This window comes from Bicyclus anynana, chromosome 9 (assembly GCF_947172395.1).
Source record: "Bicyclus anynana chromosome 9, ilBicAnyn1.1, whole genome shotgun sequence".
NCBI classification, from domain to species: domain Eukaryota; kingdom Metazoa; phylum Arthropoda; class Insecta; order Lepidoptera; family Nymphalidae; genus Bicyclus; species Bicyclus anynana.
The window spans coordinates 8,378,343-8,399,176 of NC_069091.1; the positions used below are offsets into that span (position 1 = coordinate 8,378,343).

General features: G+C 36.7%; 1 protein-coding gene across 3 annotated transcripts in view; it reads left to right on the top strand.

Moving 5' to 3' along the window:
* The window catches only part of LOC112045022 (protein numb), a 64,056-nt gene that overhangs the window by 35,892 nt on the left and 7,330 nt on the right, over positions 1–20,834 (top strand). For all 3 annotated transcript variants that reach the window (XM_024081080.2, XM_024081072.2, XM_024081061.2), the window contains exons 2-6: positions 13,963–14,238; positions 16,000–16,151; positions 17,852–18,063; positions 19,856–20,066; positions 20,400–20,553. In XM_024081080.2, the coding sequence (XP_023936848.1) occupies positions 14,032–14,238; positions 16,000–16,151; positions 17,852–18,063; positions 19,856–20,066; positions 20,400–20,553 (936 nt within the window). In that variant the 5' untranslated portion in view covers positions 13,963–14,031. The remainder of the gene's footprint in view (positions 1–13,962; positions 14,239–15,999; positions 16,152–17,851; positions 18,064–19,855; positions 20,067–20,399; positions 20,554–20,834) is intronic.

The following is a 20,834-nucleotide window of genomic DNA, read 5'->3' on the forward strand; positions in this document are numbered from 1 at the left end:
TGATGAGAAGATGATAAGACTGATGTAACAGAATTTATGTAGACGGAAAATAGAAGAGGAGAAAGAATACCACCTTGAGGCACGCCAGAATTAAGATTAATAAACGAAGATAGCCTATTATCTAAACGCACACATTGTTGACGATTATATAAATAAGTTTGAAACCAATTGACCACAAATTGAGACATACCACAAATTCTCAATAAAGTTAAAAGTAAATCAAAGTCTACGGTGTTAAAAGCGTTGCTAAAATCTAAAAGTGCAATAATGGTAAGGAATTTTTTATCAATAGCTAAGCGAATATCATCACAGACTTTAACTAAGGCTGTAGTTGTGCTATGCCCATACCGAAAACCTGATTGAACTGGGCTTAAAATATCATGTCTAATTAAATAAAGACTAAGTTGTTCATGTACAATACGCTCAAGAACTTTTGAAAGAAAAGGTAAGATAGAAATAGGACGATAATTAGAAGGAGTTAAAGGTTTATTAATTTTAGGAATAGGAACCACATAGGCTTTACACCATGAGCAGGGAAATGTAGCAGAAGAAAGCGAGAAATTTAGTATATGACACAAAACTGGCAGAATACAGTCAAGCGAAGTAATTATCATTTTTCTACTAATGCCATCACTGCCAATTGCATCTGAGTTGATGGCAAAGATATGTTTTTTCACCTCCTCCGCAGTAGCAAGAGTGAACTCAAACTCAGGACCACCATGCGTAGGCAAAGACCTCAGGTGATTAAGCGTACCAAGTTTAGTCAGCATATCAAAAGGAATAGTAGTAGCAAAATGTTTGTTTATACTGTCCAAATCAGTGATACGCAAATCCTGAAGGCACTGCCGACCTATTCCAAGCGAAGCTAAAAACTGCCAAGTCTTACCGGAATTATTTTGGTCCACGGAAGAATGGATATATTCTCGCTGTGCATCACGACACACTCTGTTACATTGGTTACGAAGTTTTTTATATTTTTCCCAATTGTAATCATTTGGGTGAAATTTATATTTACGTTTAGCAGCTAAACATTAACAACTTAATATCAGAAGTAAGCCATGGGGCAGGTAGATGTTTAATTTTAATTGGTCTTATTGGAGCGTGAACGTCGAACAGATCGGTCAATAAAGAATTAAAAATGTTCAGTTTCTCGTCTACAGTTGAAGCATCAAGAATAGGGTCCCAATCGATGTTACCGAGATCCTCCATAAACTTGTCATTGTCAAAATTTCGAAAGCTACGTCGCATAACTATACTTGGCTTTACCTTAGGTGGACGTATTCTGAAGGACAGATAAATCAAATCGTGGTAAGAGAAAGCCTCAGCAGGGAGTTGTCCATGACTGGCAATAAGGTTGGAAGAAGAAACAATCATAAGGTCTAATTGGGAAGGAATACAGTTGGGAAAGAAATGAGTAGCATGTGTAGGGAGAAAGGCTAGATTACAACTATTAATTATCGACATTAAGCGTTTAGAGCGATGATCATTTTTAATGAGACAAGTGTTAAAATCACCCATAATGATAGTATGGTCAACAGTAGACGAATATAATTCCAGTAAATTTTCAAAGCTGCTGAAATAATTAATATGCAGAGAAGGACAGTAAAAAACACCAAGAAGAAGCTTTTTAGAACTAAACTGTACTTCAATAAATAAATGCTCAGATGATTCAGAGTATGCCGATGGAGATTTATCTAAAATACTAAATGGGATATGACTACGCAGATAAATACACACACCACCGCCACCCTTTCCCGTACGATCATTCCTAATGAGGTGAAAGCCAGGCAAACTATAAGAAGTAGAAGGTAGACAAGGTTTTAGAAAAGACTCTGATACTAAAATTGCATGAATATCCGTACTTTCAAATGAAGTCAATAAATCAGAATAATGCGAGGGAATGCTTTGCGCATTAATATGTACTACATTAAAATTTTTGCGAAAAGATGAAAATGTAACATCCAGAGCAGAATTAAGCGGCATAGCCGCACTGTGAAAGCTGTCACTACAGCCAGACTGCGACGAGTCTGACACATAAACATCTTCATTACCCGAGCTACTTTCATTCAGATCAAAGTTATATTGGTTCATACTAAAACAATATATTATTCAGTTAAATGATAATAATAAATATACTAAAAATATAGTAATATAAATATAATAAATTATAAAATAATAATATATGTTAAAAATATTAAATAATATGTATATATAATTAACTAAGACTAAAGGTTTAATGGTATTTCTCCTCCACCTACCAACAAATTCTGTAGGAAATCGCTTTGCTTAAATCATAAACAATTATAAATACAAATTATATCCATGTACAAAGCTATTTATGAAAATAATCTACTTAAATAGGCAAACAAAGGGTATATAACTAGTTTAAAATATCATTGAAAAGATGTATTATGCTGGACACAAAGAAAAAACAAAGTATTTATACATCAATATACTATTGAGCCTACCAAACATCAATAGTCAGTTAATAAATAAGATTAAGTTATTCCACGTAAAACATACCTACAGATTCATATGATCATACTTGGAATACTTATTTGCTCAGAATACAAAGCTTATATTTTATATACTGTAAACTTCAGCTGATCTAAATTTTAGAATAACACAACAATTAAACAACAAACGTTAAATGTGTTTAATTATTAGTATAGTTGTATAATTTACTATACTAATATTTAAACTAATTTAGGTCTTAAGACAATTAGAACTACACACTTAGTGAAGTAATAAAAACTACAAGTTACAACATAATTAAAGAAAAATATATATATATATATATATATATATATATATATATATATATATATATTTTTCTCGAAATTATATGATAAATTGCTCGATCCCAGAACTGAGAAATTTGTTAGCAAAATTAAAAGTTATAGGTATTAGACAATGTAGACAATTATTTGACAGTTGACAGATGACTTTGACAATTGACCGATGAATAACAAATGACATTGACAATCATGACAAGTGACACATCTGATAGGTGAATTTAAAATAATGTAAACAAATTGTAAAGAAAAAGTTTCACTAATAGCTATTTCTCAGTACCTACCACCTACAAAATTTACCAAATACATGCTTAAACAACAAGCTGAGCCTATTATATGACCAAAGCTTTACCAATGTTGTAACTACATTACATATTATGTATTGTATTTATATACAATACATAATATGTATTACATATTAAGTATAGTTGTAATACTTGTTTAGAAATTTAATAAAATTAAGTATTAAATAAATGATTTTTTTAGATAATTTAAAAGTTCATTTGAAATGTTTACCAAATTCAACCTTACTCTACTAGCTGTACTGTGTACTAACTTTTTTACTATTCCACAGTAACTCTTTAGCCTATGTGTTATTCCTGATTATATTCTAATTTGCCAAATTTCATTCGATTGCATCTAGTTGTCTTTACTAAGAATAACTTACACCCATACTCACAATCTTTCACACTTATTATATTATTAACAGACGTCTCGTGGTTTCACCTGCGTAGTTCCCGTTCCCGTAGAAACACGGGGATAAAATATACCTAGCCTACAGCACCCGGGGATAATGGAGCTTCCCAAAAATGAAATCTGCCTGTAGTTTCTGATCGGTTCGGTTTCGGATTTATAATATTAGTATAGATTAGTATGACTGTGCGATATAATTACTTATTAACATATTGTAAAGATATATCGTTTATTGTTCATTGTTCTTGATTTAAAAAAATTAAATAGGGTTGACTAAATAACATTACGTGACGACAAAATCAACAATTCCAGCCGCTACAAATTGAATTCTTCGAAAACTTGTATGCTCGTTCATTACACTTCGTGTGATTAATAGAGTAGAATGGAGTTATCGTCCCTGGCCTGATGCCTGATCGATACTCGATACACATCGCACAAACAATCGATGCACTCTTTTTATAGCTCCCTCTGATGAATGAGCTTTTAATGAATTCCTTAAAAATAATTTCTTTTAGAATATACTAACCCGAAACTAGAATGGTTACAGCATTGTTTATTGTCATAGTCAGTAACTAGGCTCAATTTTCTTATTTACGATTACGTGGCATTTACTCGTATCTCCGAGTAACATAATAATTTGTTAATCTAAAAGTCTTGCTTGTTTTGTTTCGAGTGTACTGTGAGATTAGTGGGTTATCCAATTCCACAAAGGATTTCTAATCTAATTAGAGAATCTAATTAACGAGTCAAGAACAAAGCGAACAGGTTTTGCAAGTCTTATAATATCGTTTACTCCAAACACAACTTTACTTTGATCACAAGTTTTTAAAGTAACTGCTGCTTTTGTTTCTAATCGTGTATTTGCTGCAAGCTGTTTAATGACACGTGAGGTTAAAGTCAGAAGCTCTGCCTTGGCCAGACCTGATGACTAAAACAGATTGTTATTTAAGACTCCTATGAGACTTGACCTCGGATTAGAGGGACATTGAGGATAATAGGAAAAATTTTGAGCTGGATAGTGCTGCTGAGTTAGCCTGATTAAAACTGGAAAGTTTTCAAATTGCCAGAATCACCAAGTTGCAAGAAAAATGGTGATATAATTTAAAGCATTTCGCTTTAGTGTTCGGCCTCTATGTTTTTCTAATGTCTTTTTTCCCATCATTATTGAAAACATCATCCACTTGCGGGGTTTAAGCATCCAAGCAACCGGTTGTCAGGGCTCAAGAATGAGAAACCTCCTCACAATATGCGCTGTTTAAACTGCCTTCTGTATATGAGCCTCGATCAACTGCTAAACAACGCTTCTTAAGATTCTTTAAAGGTTTTCGTTATTAAACCATTAACTGATTCCAAGTATTTCGATACTCGATTCCAAGTATTTCGATACTTTTTCCATTTCACCTTTCACCAGATTATGCACGCGGAATCAATACATGTTGTTTCTGTTATCTATATCACTGACTTATCACGCCTGCCTTTAATATCTATTAATATAAATGATTGAAATAAACAATTATAATTCAGTAATAATTAATAGGCATAAAATCCTCTTTCAAAGCTTTAGAATAGTACATTCAAGGACTGTTATTTCTTTATTCGCAATACAAACTTTACCTCAACTTAGCCAAGTCTCATACTTCATGCATGTAATATTTTAACCTATTTTATTATTTAACGGCCCAGGACAAGGCTAAATCTCCCTTCTAGGAAAAGGAAATATGGAGCTTAGACCCATGACGTTGATTCAATGCAGGTTGGTGACCTCAGGGCTGTGACTCTTGCAGATTAATATTAGATGTTAATGATAACGACGGACAACCGAACATACGAGTTTATTATTATGCTAAAGAGTACCGATGATTTTTCTTCAAAGTCATAATTTTTTGAATGAAAACATTTTAACTTCAACTTTTAAAAATGTTTTCCTGGAATTTAATTTTAAATAACGACATATTCCCACTGTGCTTTTAGAAATTTCGTACAAAATGCACAACTGATGTGCAAAATCTGAAACATTTAACATCTGCGCTGTGCTTTTAATGCGGTACTCATTGCTCCATTCTCGTTTCAAATATAAAGGGTGGTGTTGAAGAGGTCATACTCAAAAATGAAACTCTATTTTTCTTTCACGGCACGCGTAAAGCGTATAAATGTCCAAAATTAATCCATCTCCAAAGTAAAACGTGCTACTTTTTAAACTTAACCATCTGGCTAATATGTAACTCGCTTAAGCTCGATGTAATTATTAAAAATTATGTTTTAGTGACATCAGAAACAGTCTTTATTTTTATTCTCTGCAATTACTTTTAAAACTTTTATTAATTTTTTTTTTAATTCCAGTTGAAAATTTTAAATACGCGTCATAGTTTTTTTTAGTAAGGAAATGGAAAAAAAGAGTCCATTGTGATAGGATAAAACTGATTAAAAAGTGCATGGGAAACAAGGGTTAAGTTTTTACAAATTCATCAATCTTTTATTCAAAAGCCTTAATAGAGTACGGCTTGTCGTAAACTAGGGTGAATATGAAGATGATGATTATCTATACTTCTATACTTATACTTATATTATAAAGAGGTAAAGTTTGTAAGTTTGTAAGTTTGTAACATTTTTTTGAAATGGGGTAATCTTCGGAACTACTGGACCGATTTTAAAAATTCTTTCACCAGTAGAATGCTACGTTATCGGGGAGTGCTATAGGCTATATTTTATATTTCTATCATATATAACTACTGAGATATCGCGGGTTTTCTCTTACAGGTCAGACCGAAAAACTTACTTATTCGCATGCGCTGCCTCAACCATTGCGTATAACTGAAATAAATGTATGGAGGCTTTTTGAACCATTAAAAGTTCTACAAAAAAGTCCGCGACACCATATATCTATCTTTTATATTTTAGCAGATATAGTACCTTTAGTACTTTAATAAATTATTTAAATTTTAAACTAAGGTTTACGTCATTATTTACACAACTAAACTTAAATCCTTATCAAAATAAATGATTTAATAATCACAAGGATATTATAGAGATAAGATTTGCCCTTTACAGTATGTTAATTAGTTATATAGTTTCGGAGATAATACAAAATTTCTGAAAGTCGCAGAAATGCCGCTATATGACGCCCCGCGGTTTCAATTACGTGGTTCCCGTTCCCGTATGAATATGAGGACCAAACATAGCCTATGACACTCGCAAATAATGTAGCTTTCTATTGGTAAGAGAATTTTCCAAATCGGTCCAGTAGATCCAGAGATTACCCCCGACAACCACACAAACTTTACCTCTTTATAGTATTAGCATAGAAGTCGCTTGGGAAATTATTGTCTTTTGGTCATAGCACCACGCACAAAAGGCTGGACCAATTTTGCTGAGGGTAGGGATAGGATAGAGGTAGGGAAGGGGTAGGATAGAGGTAGGGTAGGGGTAATTTAGGGAAAGTGTAGGGTAGGGTACGGATAAGGTAGGGGTAGTGTAGGGTAGGGGCAAGGTAGAGGTAGGGGAAGGATATGGAACGTATAGGGTAGGGTAGGGTGGGGGTAGGGTACGGGTAGGGTAGGGGTAGGATACGGGTAGGGTAGGGTTAGGGTAGGGATAAGGTAGGGGTAGGGAAGGGTTAGGGTTAGTGGTAGGGTAGGAGTAAGGTAGGGGTAGGGTAGGGGTAGATTAGGGTAGGGTAGGATAGGGTATGGATAAGTTACGGGTAGGGTTAGGGTAGGGTAAGGTGGGGGGAAGGAAGGGTTAGCGTTAGCGGTAGGGTAGGAGTAAGGTAGGGGTAGGGTAGGGTAGGGTAGGGTTGAGTAGGTTTACGAGCAGGGTAAGGTAGAGGTAGAGAAGTTTACATCAATTTTTACGCGGACGAAGTCGCGGGCGTCCGCTAGTTATCTATATTAATATAATGAAGAGAAGAGGTACACTTCACCTTCATTCGGACGAAAGTTTTTTAACGGACATTAAAAGCGTTTTACCTATAGTATGAAGGAATACGGGAAATTAAGGTCTATTTCCAACGTCCAAAATTGAAAATGCAACACAGTTCGAAAAAAAGCGTCGCGTTTTTAAAACGCTGACGTGTGAACATATACTTGGGAATGCATTTGCTGTATTTGAACGCTTTTTTAACGTCCGTTAAAAAAACTCGTGCGAATAGGAGCTTTGGGGTAATCTCTGGATCTACTGAACCGATTTTGAAAATTATTTTAAAGACAACAGAACGCCACGTTATTTGTGAGTGTAGTCTTTATTTTATCCCCGTATTTTTATGGGAACGGGAAACTTAAACTTAAAGTTCGAAATGTGAAAGTTTGGATGGATGGATCAATCACACTATAACAGCTGCATGTTTGGTACAGATATGGATTATAGTTTAGAATAGCAAAAAGATATCTATTATCTACACAGGGATCAGCGAATATTATAATAGCGAAACTTTGAATGAATGTATTACGTAATCACGCCAGAATAGCTGATATAAATGAAGAGGAAATCCTTAAGGTGGATTATAATCTGAATTAAAACGGGCTATTTTTTATATCGACACTGAATCAGGAATGGGATATACGCGGGCGAAACCGCGGGGCACAACTAGTATCTACATATTCCCTTTAAATACAATGTACATTATTGTTGGCGTAAACACGCCAAAATCGCTGGGCAGACCAAGATGATTGAGTCCTTGAGATAGAGTCATCATCATCATCATCATCATTATCAGCCGATGGACATCCACTGCTGGACATAGGCCTCTTGCATGGACCTCCAAGCACAACGCTCTCGAGCTGCCAGCAATCCCGCTTGATGTCTTCGGTCCACCTAGTGGAAGGTCGACCAACACTGCGCTTTCCGGCGCCGGGTCGCCATTCCAGCACCTTGGGATCCTAACGGCCATCGGCTCTTCGAACTATGTGGCCTGCCCATTGCCATTTCAGCTTCGCGACTCGCTGAGCTATATCAGTGACTTTGGTTCGTCTGCGGATCTCCTCATTTCTGATTCGATCACAAGATAGATTACGAGTATTATAATCTAAATTAGCACATAGGCTAATTTTTATTCCGATGTTGACTCAGAAATGGGATCTAAGCGAGTGAGTCCGCGTGGCACAACTAGTATCTACATATTCCTATTTAATACAAGGTCATTTATTGCACGTGGAGCAACGATCGTATTACTGGCTTTTAGTTATTAGGCTATTTCGGTTCCATTTGTGAATGGTTTGGGAATACTAGCAATTTTAGTAAGTAATTCAGATTAGGTATAACAAAGTCAAATATTTGTTTATGGTTATTTGTTAGTTATATAGATAAAAGCAATTAAGCCTCTACGGTTATGAGGCCGGACCTAAACATGAGAGGACTAAGGTTCGATCACGCCCGTTGCACAATTTTTAATACTGAATTCAAAGTTGTGTCGAATAATAAAAAATCAGGCCTTAGGGGTTGAGTTTTTACTTTAAACAAAAACAGATCTCAGGGGTTGGATTGAAATCTAAGGTCCAACTTCTATAGGTGCTTTTTCTTTTGTTTTCTCTGATATTGCGGTAGCTTAAAAACTATAAAAAATAGGAGAAAAAATATAAAAAAACAGACGAAAATTTTAAACTATCCAGATTTATATAATTTTGTATTGGAACATTCGTGTCATAACTTAGGTTAAGGCACAGAATTATGTACAAAGTTTAGGTGGTAAATAAATAAAAAAGAAAAACCTGATACAACAACCGAAAATGAAGCCACATTCAAAATGTTGTCATGAATATTATGATTTATTCATAACCAGAAAAGACGTAAAGCCACGCTTGTACGGGCTTATGGTTTCATGACGTAACTATACGCTCGACCGACGAAACATGCGGACAGAATATTTTATTGTAGATAACTAAGTACCTACTCCGAATCTTATCTGTCCCCAAATTACAGGTATTAGACACTTCTAGCTTTACAAATATGAAATCAAAATATTTACCTTCCTTAATTTGTCAACTGCAATGCGACATATTTCAATATTTGCATACTCACACCGTTAAGCGTCTCTATGAATCTTTAAACAAAGAGTGTACAATAAAATTGACTTCTGATGTGTCCCGATCTATAGATTGAGAACCTCTGATGAATAATAGCTGAATGTTGGTCAGCCCCATTCTTCTACCATAGTTAAGTAGGAGTAAGGTAGGCAACTTAGGAGTTTAATTCTTGGTGGTCTTGGGTTTCAATTTGCATGTGTGCATTCAATCGAGTTGCTGAGTTCGGATCACTTTTTACGATGATTTTGTAGGTACATAATATATCTAATAGTATAAAAATCGTGGAGTAGCAGTAGTAGTTTCGTGGCAACCCTTCGAAAAACACCGTTAAAGATCATACTTTAAAGGGTCTCTAGCGAAGGACTGCCTTTAAGCTAAGTGTATTGCTACTAGAGACATGATATCTCATGATGTATAGAAAATAACAAAACATTTAAGTTTTATACTAAGATAATTAAAACGGTGGATCCTTAAAACCTGCCACCTCCCAAAAGCCGCCATATTCCAAAGTTGCCAACCATTCTTAACAATGATAGCAGCAAGAGATGACACACTTTCAGCTCTATAGCCTCAATAGCTCAATAGTTAGAGCGGTCGGACTCATCACCGTGGGATGGTGGTTCGATCTCCGCCCCGTTGGTCAATTGTCGTACCCACTCCTAGCACAGTCTTTCCCGACTAGTTGGAAGGGAATGGGAATATTGGTCATATTATAAAAAGATATGGCATATATTCTTTTTTTTTAATATATTTTTTTTTAAATAAAAATAAAATGACGAAGATCTGCCCACTATACTAGGTTCTTAGTGTATAAATAAATTGATCGTGGATAATACAATTTATAATTCCATTTGGGTTGTTTTATGGCAAAGGTTTAAGTATTTAGTTGTCATCCTTTAATGTCTGCGTAATTCTAAAAATATGGTTGTTTAAGCATCATACCTTTTTGCTTTTAACTTATTCGCGGCATGTACTTGAATAATATATGTTAATTAGCCAAGCGATCTGTTAGTTTCGGCTTCTCGGTGTTTATAAAAAAAAAACACTTTGTTAACTGAAACTGAGTTTTATTGTTTATAATTTAACTATAGTTCAAAATACGACAACAAACTCTATTACTATGGATCACTACGTTTTGCGACTCGCGAGGACCTGCAAAGGGTCTATAGGCGGCTAGTATTATCAGGGGCTTAGCCTTGATACTTAGTCCAGACCGGCGGGCATAAACCAGGTCCGTAGCTGGACAGCAATTCGGCTAATCACCAGAACGTCTGACTGTTTAGAGGCAGAGCTACGGTTTATAAAGCAGATATATTGCTGACAGAACATTTATATCTGTGTCACAGCTCTGCATTACGAATATAGAATTTAGGGATGTAACAGATCGTTTACCGCAAAGCTTTTAAATATACGCCAGGCGGAGTTTCATGTTGTTAAATGTTGTTAACGCATTCTTGAAAGCAAAAGCAATTAGAGGTAACATGACGTCAACAGGTCGATACCGTAGGAGGCACTTAAGCGTAGGTCTGTTTAAGAATGGATACTTTCAGCTCTCCGCCCACTGAAAGCCATATAAACACAATGGTGTATTTACTCAGCACAAGTACGTACGCTTTGCCTACGTAACGTTACTTCGCAAGTCGTATTTTGTGCCCCCTCCCTTGAGTAAACATTAGAAACGGGTATACATCCAAAACCGTGCTGTGATAACCCAGTGGATATGACGTCTGCCTCCGAATCCGGAGGGTGTGGGTTCGAATCCTGTCCGGGGTCTGCACCTTCAACTTTTCAGTTGTGTGCATTTTAAGAAATAAAATATCACGTGTCTCAAACGGTGAAGGAAAACATCGCGAGGAAACCAGAGAATGTTCTTAATTCTCTGAGAATTCCAACTGATAATTATTACTGAGTTGAAAGAAAAGCATCATAGTAATTTATAGTTCAATCAAACTTTCGAATCCAGGCCTTTGTGATTATAAACTAGATAGTAACCACTGGACTAATGAGATTGGACCATCTTATGAAATGAAGATTGATAATTTATCTAGAAACACTTGCAACATTTTACTCTGCCTACTCGTCAGATATACATTTAGTTGCCCGAAATTAATTTCCACCATGATAATTTGAATAATGATTGTTATTAAAACAATTGGAATAGATACCTTATCGAGAACTGATTAGATATTTAAATGTTTGGGTTAATACTTGACATACAAAAACCTCACTGTAACTCCTAGAATCTTCCATATCAACTTAGCAACTACCTACACGCAAAGTAGTGTTTTTTAGTTTTTACACCTTGTGCAAAACGAAGGTTAGCTTACAAAAACAAATGAAACGTTTACGGAAAATAAATTAAATGTATGTTTCAAAACGCCTTATTGACGTCATTTTAAGTAAAAAATGTCCCGACGCGACTGTCAAAACCCGTTGGTAGAGTGCCGCAGTAAATTCGCAAAGAAAATTTCTTACGTACCTATGTCGTTCCTAATGGTCACCGGGAAAAAGAACATCACATTTCCTATCGATAATTAATCGTTCGCAATATAATACGTACATATATAAAACAATAAAGAATGTCAATAATACGTTTTAAGCTTTTGTCTAACATTTTTTTTTTTCATTTCAATGGCTTTCCTCTACCAGTAGATTATTTTTCTTTTTTCTGTCCTGTTTTATACGGATACCCGTAGTCCCGTAGACACCTAACTTTCCTTTTTGTGTCATATTTTACATGTGGGTGGTTGGTTGAAAAATTCGTATGTTTAATACGAATAAGCAGACAACACGGAATTGATGAATTTGTTGGATTGTGTATTATAGAGATTTTCCTCGATAAACGATAGTAATGTCAGTATCAGTGCGATTTTTAGACGTTAAAAGTGATTTACCTTTGGTTGATTCAGTAGTAAGATAAGTGTCATTTAAATTAAGCTAACGATCTATTACGTTTTTTAGTCCGTTTTCTTTAATTTTTGTTTAATTCTTGTTTTCAATTAAATTGAAACACAAATGTATATTGACTAACTTATACACCTATGTATTATACGGCTCTTGAATGTTCACGACATCAGTTTAGGTAAATAATTTATTTATAAACAAATTTGGCTTTTGCTTTAGTATGTCAGTAGGACTAACACAGAAATGTAATGTCTGTGGGGACTGACAACAAGCGTGGCAAGCCAGGGCGGTGACGTTCTCGATAGCGGTTTTAGCGTCGGGGAACAAACACACAGAGAACACGTGTTGTCGACAGATGCAAAAGCTCTAGCATTTGTTGTCACTTTCCTTATTCAAGGAATAAGGAAAGTGAATGTGCAGTTTCTGGGTTTGAGTACTATATCACAGCCTTTCTTGATGAGTACTGTTTACCCACAAAAAAATTAAAAATGAGGGTATAAATCACTAGTCATTTCACACCTAATAATAATTATAATTAACTTGTTCTTAAATTAATGAAAATAAATTTGATTAATAAATTTATAACAATTAACTATGGTTAATATATTTTATATAACATTTTATAAATAAACCATACATAATTTAAAATGAATAAGTTATGAAATGACATGTCTTTTCTACCTTCATTTCTAATTTCGTTGTTGGTAAACAGTACTAATCAAGAGGTCGAGGCACAGAATTACGTATTCCGAACTATGAAATGTTAGGCAAATTGGTGACTCTCCCGTGCCTTGAGCACGTTATGCAGTTGGTCCTGGATTATCTGATAGTGATCGTTACAGAGTTAGGCATTCACCATCAGTCGGCCATTCAAATAGGTCAGTAAAGATGATGGTTGTTTGATTGCATTAGTAGTCGTTAGTCTGCAATACACCATCATCACCATCATCATCAACCCATATTCGGCTCACTGCTCGAGTCTCCTCTCAGAATGAAACGGGTTAGGCCAATAGTCCACCACGCAGGCCCATTGAGCCGTTTGAGACACGTGATATTTAATTTCTTAAAATGCACATAACTTAAAAGTTGGAGGTGCATGCCCTGGACCGGATTCGAACCCACACCCTCCGGAATTGGAGGCAGAGGTCATATCCACTGGGCTATCACGGCTCTTACAATATGTACTCGTACATAAAGAAAATTGAAGTGTTTCAAAAGACAATCAAATACAGTTTTTTAATTTTGTTTATAACTGATTGTTCGGGCTCATCTATTGAACAGCTGAACTGATTTTAATAGCACTTTCACTTGAAAATAGTGGAGGTTATTGAGCAACGTATTGTCGACATGCTATTTTTTATCCCGAAATATCCGCGAGATTTGTGAAAAACTTTTCAAGTTCGTTTGTTTTAAAATATTCGTCGAGGGCAGTTAGAAGTCGTCAATCTTTACTAATTTAGTAGTTATTGTGTTTTTTGTTATCTGTTGTTTTAGGTGTAATAAAGAGTAGTGTATTATTATTATTTATTTACATTACTGTTTGTTGGTTGCAGAAGTCGTCGGTGCGCAGCTCGTTGCGGCGCGCGCGCGCCGGGGCCGCGCTGTCGCCGCCGCGCGCGGGCATGGAGCGGCTGCGTCGCTCGTTCCGCGAGTCCTTCCGCCGCCGCAAGGGCTCGCCGCCCGAGTCCGCGCGCCCGCACCAGTGGCACGCCGACGAGGCCGCCGTGCGCGCGGGCACCTGCACCTTCCCCGTCAAGTACCTCGGCTGCGTCGAGGTGTTCGAGTCGCGGGGCATGCAAGTTTGCGAGGAGGCCTTGAAAGTACTTAGGGTGAGTGTTCCGTGAATCTGACTTCCTTTGCTCGAGAGAGTCCTGCTAAAATTAAAAGTGTGAAAGCTTTCACGTTCAATGTAAATGTTTGCACTTCTATGTGATACGTCACAACCACACACATGCACGGTTTAATTTAGGTGACGGCCTCCGTGGCGCAGTGGTATACGTGGTGGATTTACTTGACGAAGGTCCTAGGTTCGATTCCTGGCTGGGCCGATTGAGGTTTTCTTAATTGGTCCAGGTCTGGCTGGTGGGAGGCTTTGGCCGTGGCTCGTGACCCTACCGGCAAAGACGTACCGCCAAGCGATTTAGCGTTTCGGTACGATTCCGTGTAGAAACTGAAAGGTGTGTGGATTTTCATCCTCCTCCTAACAAGTTGGCTCGCATCCATTTAGATTGCATCTTCACTTACCATCAGTTGAGATTGTAGTCAAGGGCTAACTTGTAAAGAATAAAAAAAGTACATGTATTATTATTCTTATTAATCGCCCTTAAATTAAAGACGGATAATGATGACTTTAACATATCGGACCGCTTTATAATAATAGTAAAATATAACAGAACAATCGTCACAACCATTAAAACAACAAAGCAATACAGTTTAACCCTTCCCATTGTCTCCCTGTCCTCTCGAGACTAAGGCACACAATTCAATATACCTAGGTGTACATACTAAACATAAGGAGCACTAAACATAAGTGCAGACAAATCCCCATGCACGCGGATGTAAAACATACTTAATTAGCTACATCCGATTGTAATAAAAGATTGCACATATTGTAAAAGGAAAAGGAAGTTTGAATGAGTTACAGGCGATAAGCATCAGCTCTCAGTTCGCACATGAAGAGAAAAAAATCTCGCTCGAGTCCATCTGCATAGAAAGACCCGGCTCTTATTATTAACTTGGGTAGCGGTTTTTATGGACCTTGTGCATCTTTGTGTTACTAGTAACCGCATCTTCACCCCCTTAGTTGTCGTTCCTGTGAGATTGCGTGGATAAAAAATGTTTTTAGTGCCATGGCGCTTTATTGAAAATATTATCTAGTCTGACTTATTTCAGTTACTAGCGGACGCCCGCGATTCCGTTCGCGTCAAATTCTGTCTATCACAAATCCTCAGGAACAATGATTTTATCGGGATAAGCAAAGTAAAAAAAGTAGCCTGTGTAATCTAGAGTAAAATCTATTTCCATTCCAAATTTCAGCCAAATCGGTTTGCAAGCCGCAGCGTAAAGGAGGAACAAACATACAAACTTACGCCTTTATAATATTAGTCTGATTACCAGTGTTAGTGTTACACTGTCACTACACTACTTCATCAAAAGATTTCACCCATTCTCATGTTTTTTCACCATGCGTGTATTGTTGAGTTAATTTGCCTTGACTTTTAACATGGTGAGGAATCATCCAGATATGGTCTAGATTTCTCTGACGTCTTTTAAAAAACTCATCAAGTTTACTTAATGATTAAGGATTAGTTTAGTGATTTTGCATTTATATTGTTGTCTCGTGTAGTGTTGTCGTTTAAGTGTTGTTCATGATAATTTATTATAAGAATGCATGCATTCGTACTTATTATGTTTTATGTATGTTATTTAATATTGTAACATGATTATAACCAATTTTGTGATCCAAATTAAAAAGAAAATATGGAGTCCATGGTCACGATGTAAACTATGTCACAATACAATACGATATCGTTTCATATAAACGGTGATAATGTCAATATGATACTGATGAATCTTTATATGTTTTGCAGAATTCCCGTCGGCGTCCAGTTCGTGCGGTTTTGCATATCAGCGGCGATGGTCTGCGCGTTGTCGAGGAGGAAACCAAAGGGCTCATAGTCGACCAGACCATAGAGAAAGTGTCATTTTGCGCACCGGACAGAAACCACGAACGAGGTTTCAGGTGAGTCACGACAATGTACGCGACCAGTGAGATAATCTCGACAAAAGAGAATGCCCATCCTCGGCCCAGGTTTGCCATAACCACCCGGCAATTTACTTATAATTAAAAAAGTCTTGATAATTTTTCTTTAATAATAACACATTACTTTATTAAAAGAGTTTGCTACAACGTTTAACGACAAAATTTATCCAAATCCACAACGGGACAAGCTATTAAGATCGTTGACCAGACTGAGTTTTACGATATTTTTTGAAGTCTTCGATTGGTTTCTTTGTTATTTTTCTTGTTTGTTTAGCTTGTTAGTAACAGAAAAAAATACAGCTTCAAATGTTACTTCGCCGGTTTGGTACACCGACGAACATTTAGCCCTAGAAGAGTGGTAAAAAAAGTATTTTTTTTCAAGAAATATACTTTTATTGAGCCACTTATTTAACCAGATTTTTATTTATACATCATATTATCATCTCCATAATACTTTTATACGGGGGTATACCTGGGTTCCCTGGGCCGACGCTTATGGCCAGGTGGGTTCAATTCCCCTTTCAACCAGTGGTGGTGCAACCGAAAATACCACAATCTCTTTTAATGCGTTAGGGTAAAAGAGATGGAACTGGGACAACTCTGCTACCATTGGATGATATTTTGTCTATATCTATTCACTTGGTCGCACGTTACAGATGAATCATACACAGGTAGTAGTGTGTGATTCATCTGCAAGTTACGTGCAAGTATAATTTGTGCCAACAGGCGATTATCTTTAAAGCTCATTTATTTTTACCGTTTAAGTATTCTTCTAAGAATCCTTTACTTATATATTTTAAAGTTCTTTAAAAGTGAAGATACCTTTATGCAGATATGTTTGTTTGTCGAGCTAGACGATACTATAAAGCTTAAAGACTAGGCTAAGTTTTTGTATCCGAAAAAGAAAAACCAATTACAAAAATATCACTATAGAAGGGTCTTTTTTATTCTTTACAAGTTAGCCATTGACTACAAACTCACCTGATGGTTCATCACTAACCATCAGGATGCAATCCAAAATGGAAGCGTCTCACTTGTTAGGAGGAGGATGAAAATCCACACTCCTTTTCCCACTCACATTGCTTTGCGGTACGTCTTTGTCGGTAGGATGGTAATAGCCACCCTACCTACCGGCCGAAGCCTACCACCAGCCAAAATCTGGTTTGGGAAGGGTTTGGAAATCTTATACTTAAGAGTAAGTATTATTAAGATAACGAAAAAATCAGGATATTAGCGTAATAATAATGGCGTATAAATTGTTTTGAAATAGACTTAGTTTGGTGAATTCTTTAATCACTAAAGTTTTTCCTGTTTATTGGTGTAATGTGATAATGTAAACTTTAATGTTCAAGATAACAGTTTCTTCGCAAACAATAAGTAAACCGACAAAGAATTGATAAAGTTTTGGTGACAAATAACGATGAATGACAATGTTACATTAAGATTCATGTTTAACTACTTAAAATCAAGGTTTAGCTGTTTTAAACATTAGTCCAGACAAACAGATAGTCAAACTATTTAAAAATTGTTTGTTTTTTTTAAATGTTTAAAAAAAGATTGTGTTTAATTAGGTATCTTGTAAATACCAATAAGCACTGTTGTTTTGGATCACGGATAGACAATTAAATTTCATTTATATGTATTGATTTGGGATTGATGTATTGTCTCTCTCTCTCCAGTTATATTTGCCGAGACGGCACGACGCGCCGGTGGATGTGCCACGGGTTCCTGGCGTCGCGCGACAGCGGCGAGCGACTGTCGCACGCGGTCGGATGTGCGTTCGCCGCGTGTCTGGAGCGCAAGCAGCGCAGAGACAAGGAGTGCGCCGTGTCTATGAGCATCGACGCGGCCAGCCACGCCTTCACGCGCCAGGGGTCGTTTAGAAAATCTAGTGAGTATTTTTTTTTTAAAATTTAAGGCTTTACGGCTCTGAGTTCTAACCCTTTTGAAAGTCTATTCTAGTAATATAATTTATTCTAATGAAAAAAGTAGAAACTTGCAAATTATTAATAGTTTCACGTATATGCGTTCTTTAATGAAGTTTTTTTATTTAAGTCTCTACTTTCAATAGCCAAACTCTAGGTACTGTTGTAAGCTGTACAGATTGCAGCGATTAAGTTGACCCAATGGCGGTCACTGTTTGTTTGTTTTCTGTCACCACTTACGTTCCGTTTCCGGTCTTTTGTTGGTAGATTTTGTAACGGAACTTGTGTCGCTAACAACAGTAAATATTTTTTAACATCGAGGATATCATGTTGGATGGCTTAGCGAATCTTCATTGTACATAGCCAAGAACCTGGTCCTCAAAGTCAATTACCTAATTCAATAAACAATATCCAAATATGTCCATCCCTTTGGTAGCTACAATGCGATATAGATATTTAAACAAACATACAGATACTCTCCAAAGTAATATCGTCTTCACATTGGATACAAAAACTAACATCCCATAAGCAACTATATGAGATCATATAAATAATTATATGTAAATGTACCTACAATAAACAATCAATACACGTAAATCACGTTCAAATTATTCACATATAGAACTCGGAATAGCCACAAGGCGGAACAGTACGCAATTGTTCTAGCGCGTCAACTGTAAAGTGCGAGAGTATGGGCCTCTGGACATTAGTATGCAAAGCTGGTTGCATTCACGGTAACTATGTGCGAATCATAAGTACGCGCTACTAAAGTTAAATCTATACTAATATTATAAAGAGGTAAAATTTGTGGTGTTGTAAAGAGTAATCTCTGGATTTGATTTTGAAAACAATAGGGTAACTCATATCAAATTTAATATAAACAATATTAATTTCGTGTAGGACATGGAATAAGGGTCCGAAGTATTTTGATATTAATTAATAAAAGTTAAGGATTTTATAAAAAAAATTTAATTTAAAAACCATGTATTTTTTAAAATTTTCCTAACGTCAAAAACGCTGTCATCCATTTTGTGACGTCACACTCTGTTACTAGATGTACTAAACGTCAAACGAATCGTTAAGTAATACTTTTGTCAAACGCTCCGTTTGTAAGGGATTATTTACAGTGACGTCATGAAACAGTTGAAATATAGATCATCATGACCGACAGGCGTTTTGGATCGTATTGTCAAAACAATATTTAAACATTAAAATTTTAATGTAATCGCGAGTCAAAAAAAAAATGAGGATTTTTTTAATCTTGTAGAACGATCATGAACAACTTATGACCATTTAAAAAAAGTGTCAACTGACCTATTGAAACCACCACTAGAAAATATACGGTATTGTTTGTCGGTAATGATTCTCTTATTCAATAGTTCGTTTTCTTATATGGAAACATGTTTTCAAGAAAAAATTTACTTGTCTATATATTATTATTTAAAAGGCGCAAAGCCTGAAGTATTCTTATATTTTTAAAATAAACAATAAACTGAATATATGAATCATCAACTTTTGTGTAATACAAAAGTAAACATTTTACTAAAAAACGAAACAACGAAAAGTCAAGTCTTACACAGTGCCCATAAAAACTGAGGCGGAGGTGCCTTTGCCTTTAATTACACCGGCAACCATGCCCTTCGGACTGAAACACAGCAATGCTGCGTGGCGGGAGAAATAAGCATGTTGATAGTGTTTCCTCGGATGAGTTCTATCACACAAAGTATTAACATAGTATAATATGTATAATGTTTTCAGGCATAACAAGCCGGCGCACGTCAGAGGCGGAGGGCCCGCCGGCGCCGCCCGCGCCCGCGCTCGCGTCCGTGCCCGCTACCGCGCCCGCTTCCGCGCCCGCCGGCACTCGCGCCGCGCCGCACAACCCGTTCGCGGTGGAGCGGCCGCACGCCGCGCCGCACCTGCTGGAGCGACAGGGCTCCTTCCGCGGGTTCGCGCACCTCAACAACAAGTACGTTGTTTTATCTACCTCAGGAAGTCTGTTTGAGTTGACAGCGCAAATGCCTTCGTGTGTGTATAGGAACGTTAGCACAACGGGAACGCGTTTTTAAATTATTTATTTATGAGAGATATTATATTGTCGACTAATAGCGTAAAAAAGAAAAATATCCATCTCTTTCGTTGCAATCGCATCGCAACGAAAGCGGAAGCGATATTTAGACTCTGCTATAATTTGTTGACTATTTTGTCCTTTTCTCATTACGGGATAAATCGTTGAGGCATCTTAGTCTTACTGTTGTTTTTTAAACGCAAGATGATGTTTAATAATTTATTAAACTTTCAGTTCACCGTTCAAGCGGCAGATGTCGCTGCGCATCAGCGAGCTGCCGTCCAACCTGGAGCGGCAGCGCCTGGGGCTGGGCTCGCCGCCCGGCGCGCTGCCCGCCCTGCCCGCGCCGCCCGCCCACAGCCCGCGCCCCGACGTGCAGCCTATTGAGGTTAGTGTTGCTGATCATCGGCGAGCTGCCGTCCAACCTGGAGCGGCAGCGCCTAAGCCTGGGCTCGGCCATATTGATAACTTGGTTATCATTGTAATCAGAGGTTACTCAAAATTACTTCTGAACATTAAAAAATTCATTTGTGAAGTGATTGAACCGAAAATTATTGTGATTCACTATCAAAGTCTAATTTAAAAAACATTATAAATACGAATGTTTGAGTTGATGTTTGCTACTCAATTACGCCAGAACAGCTTTGTCTGGTATTCCTACAGAAACTA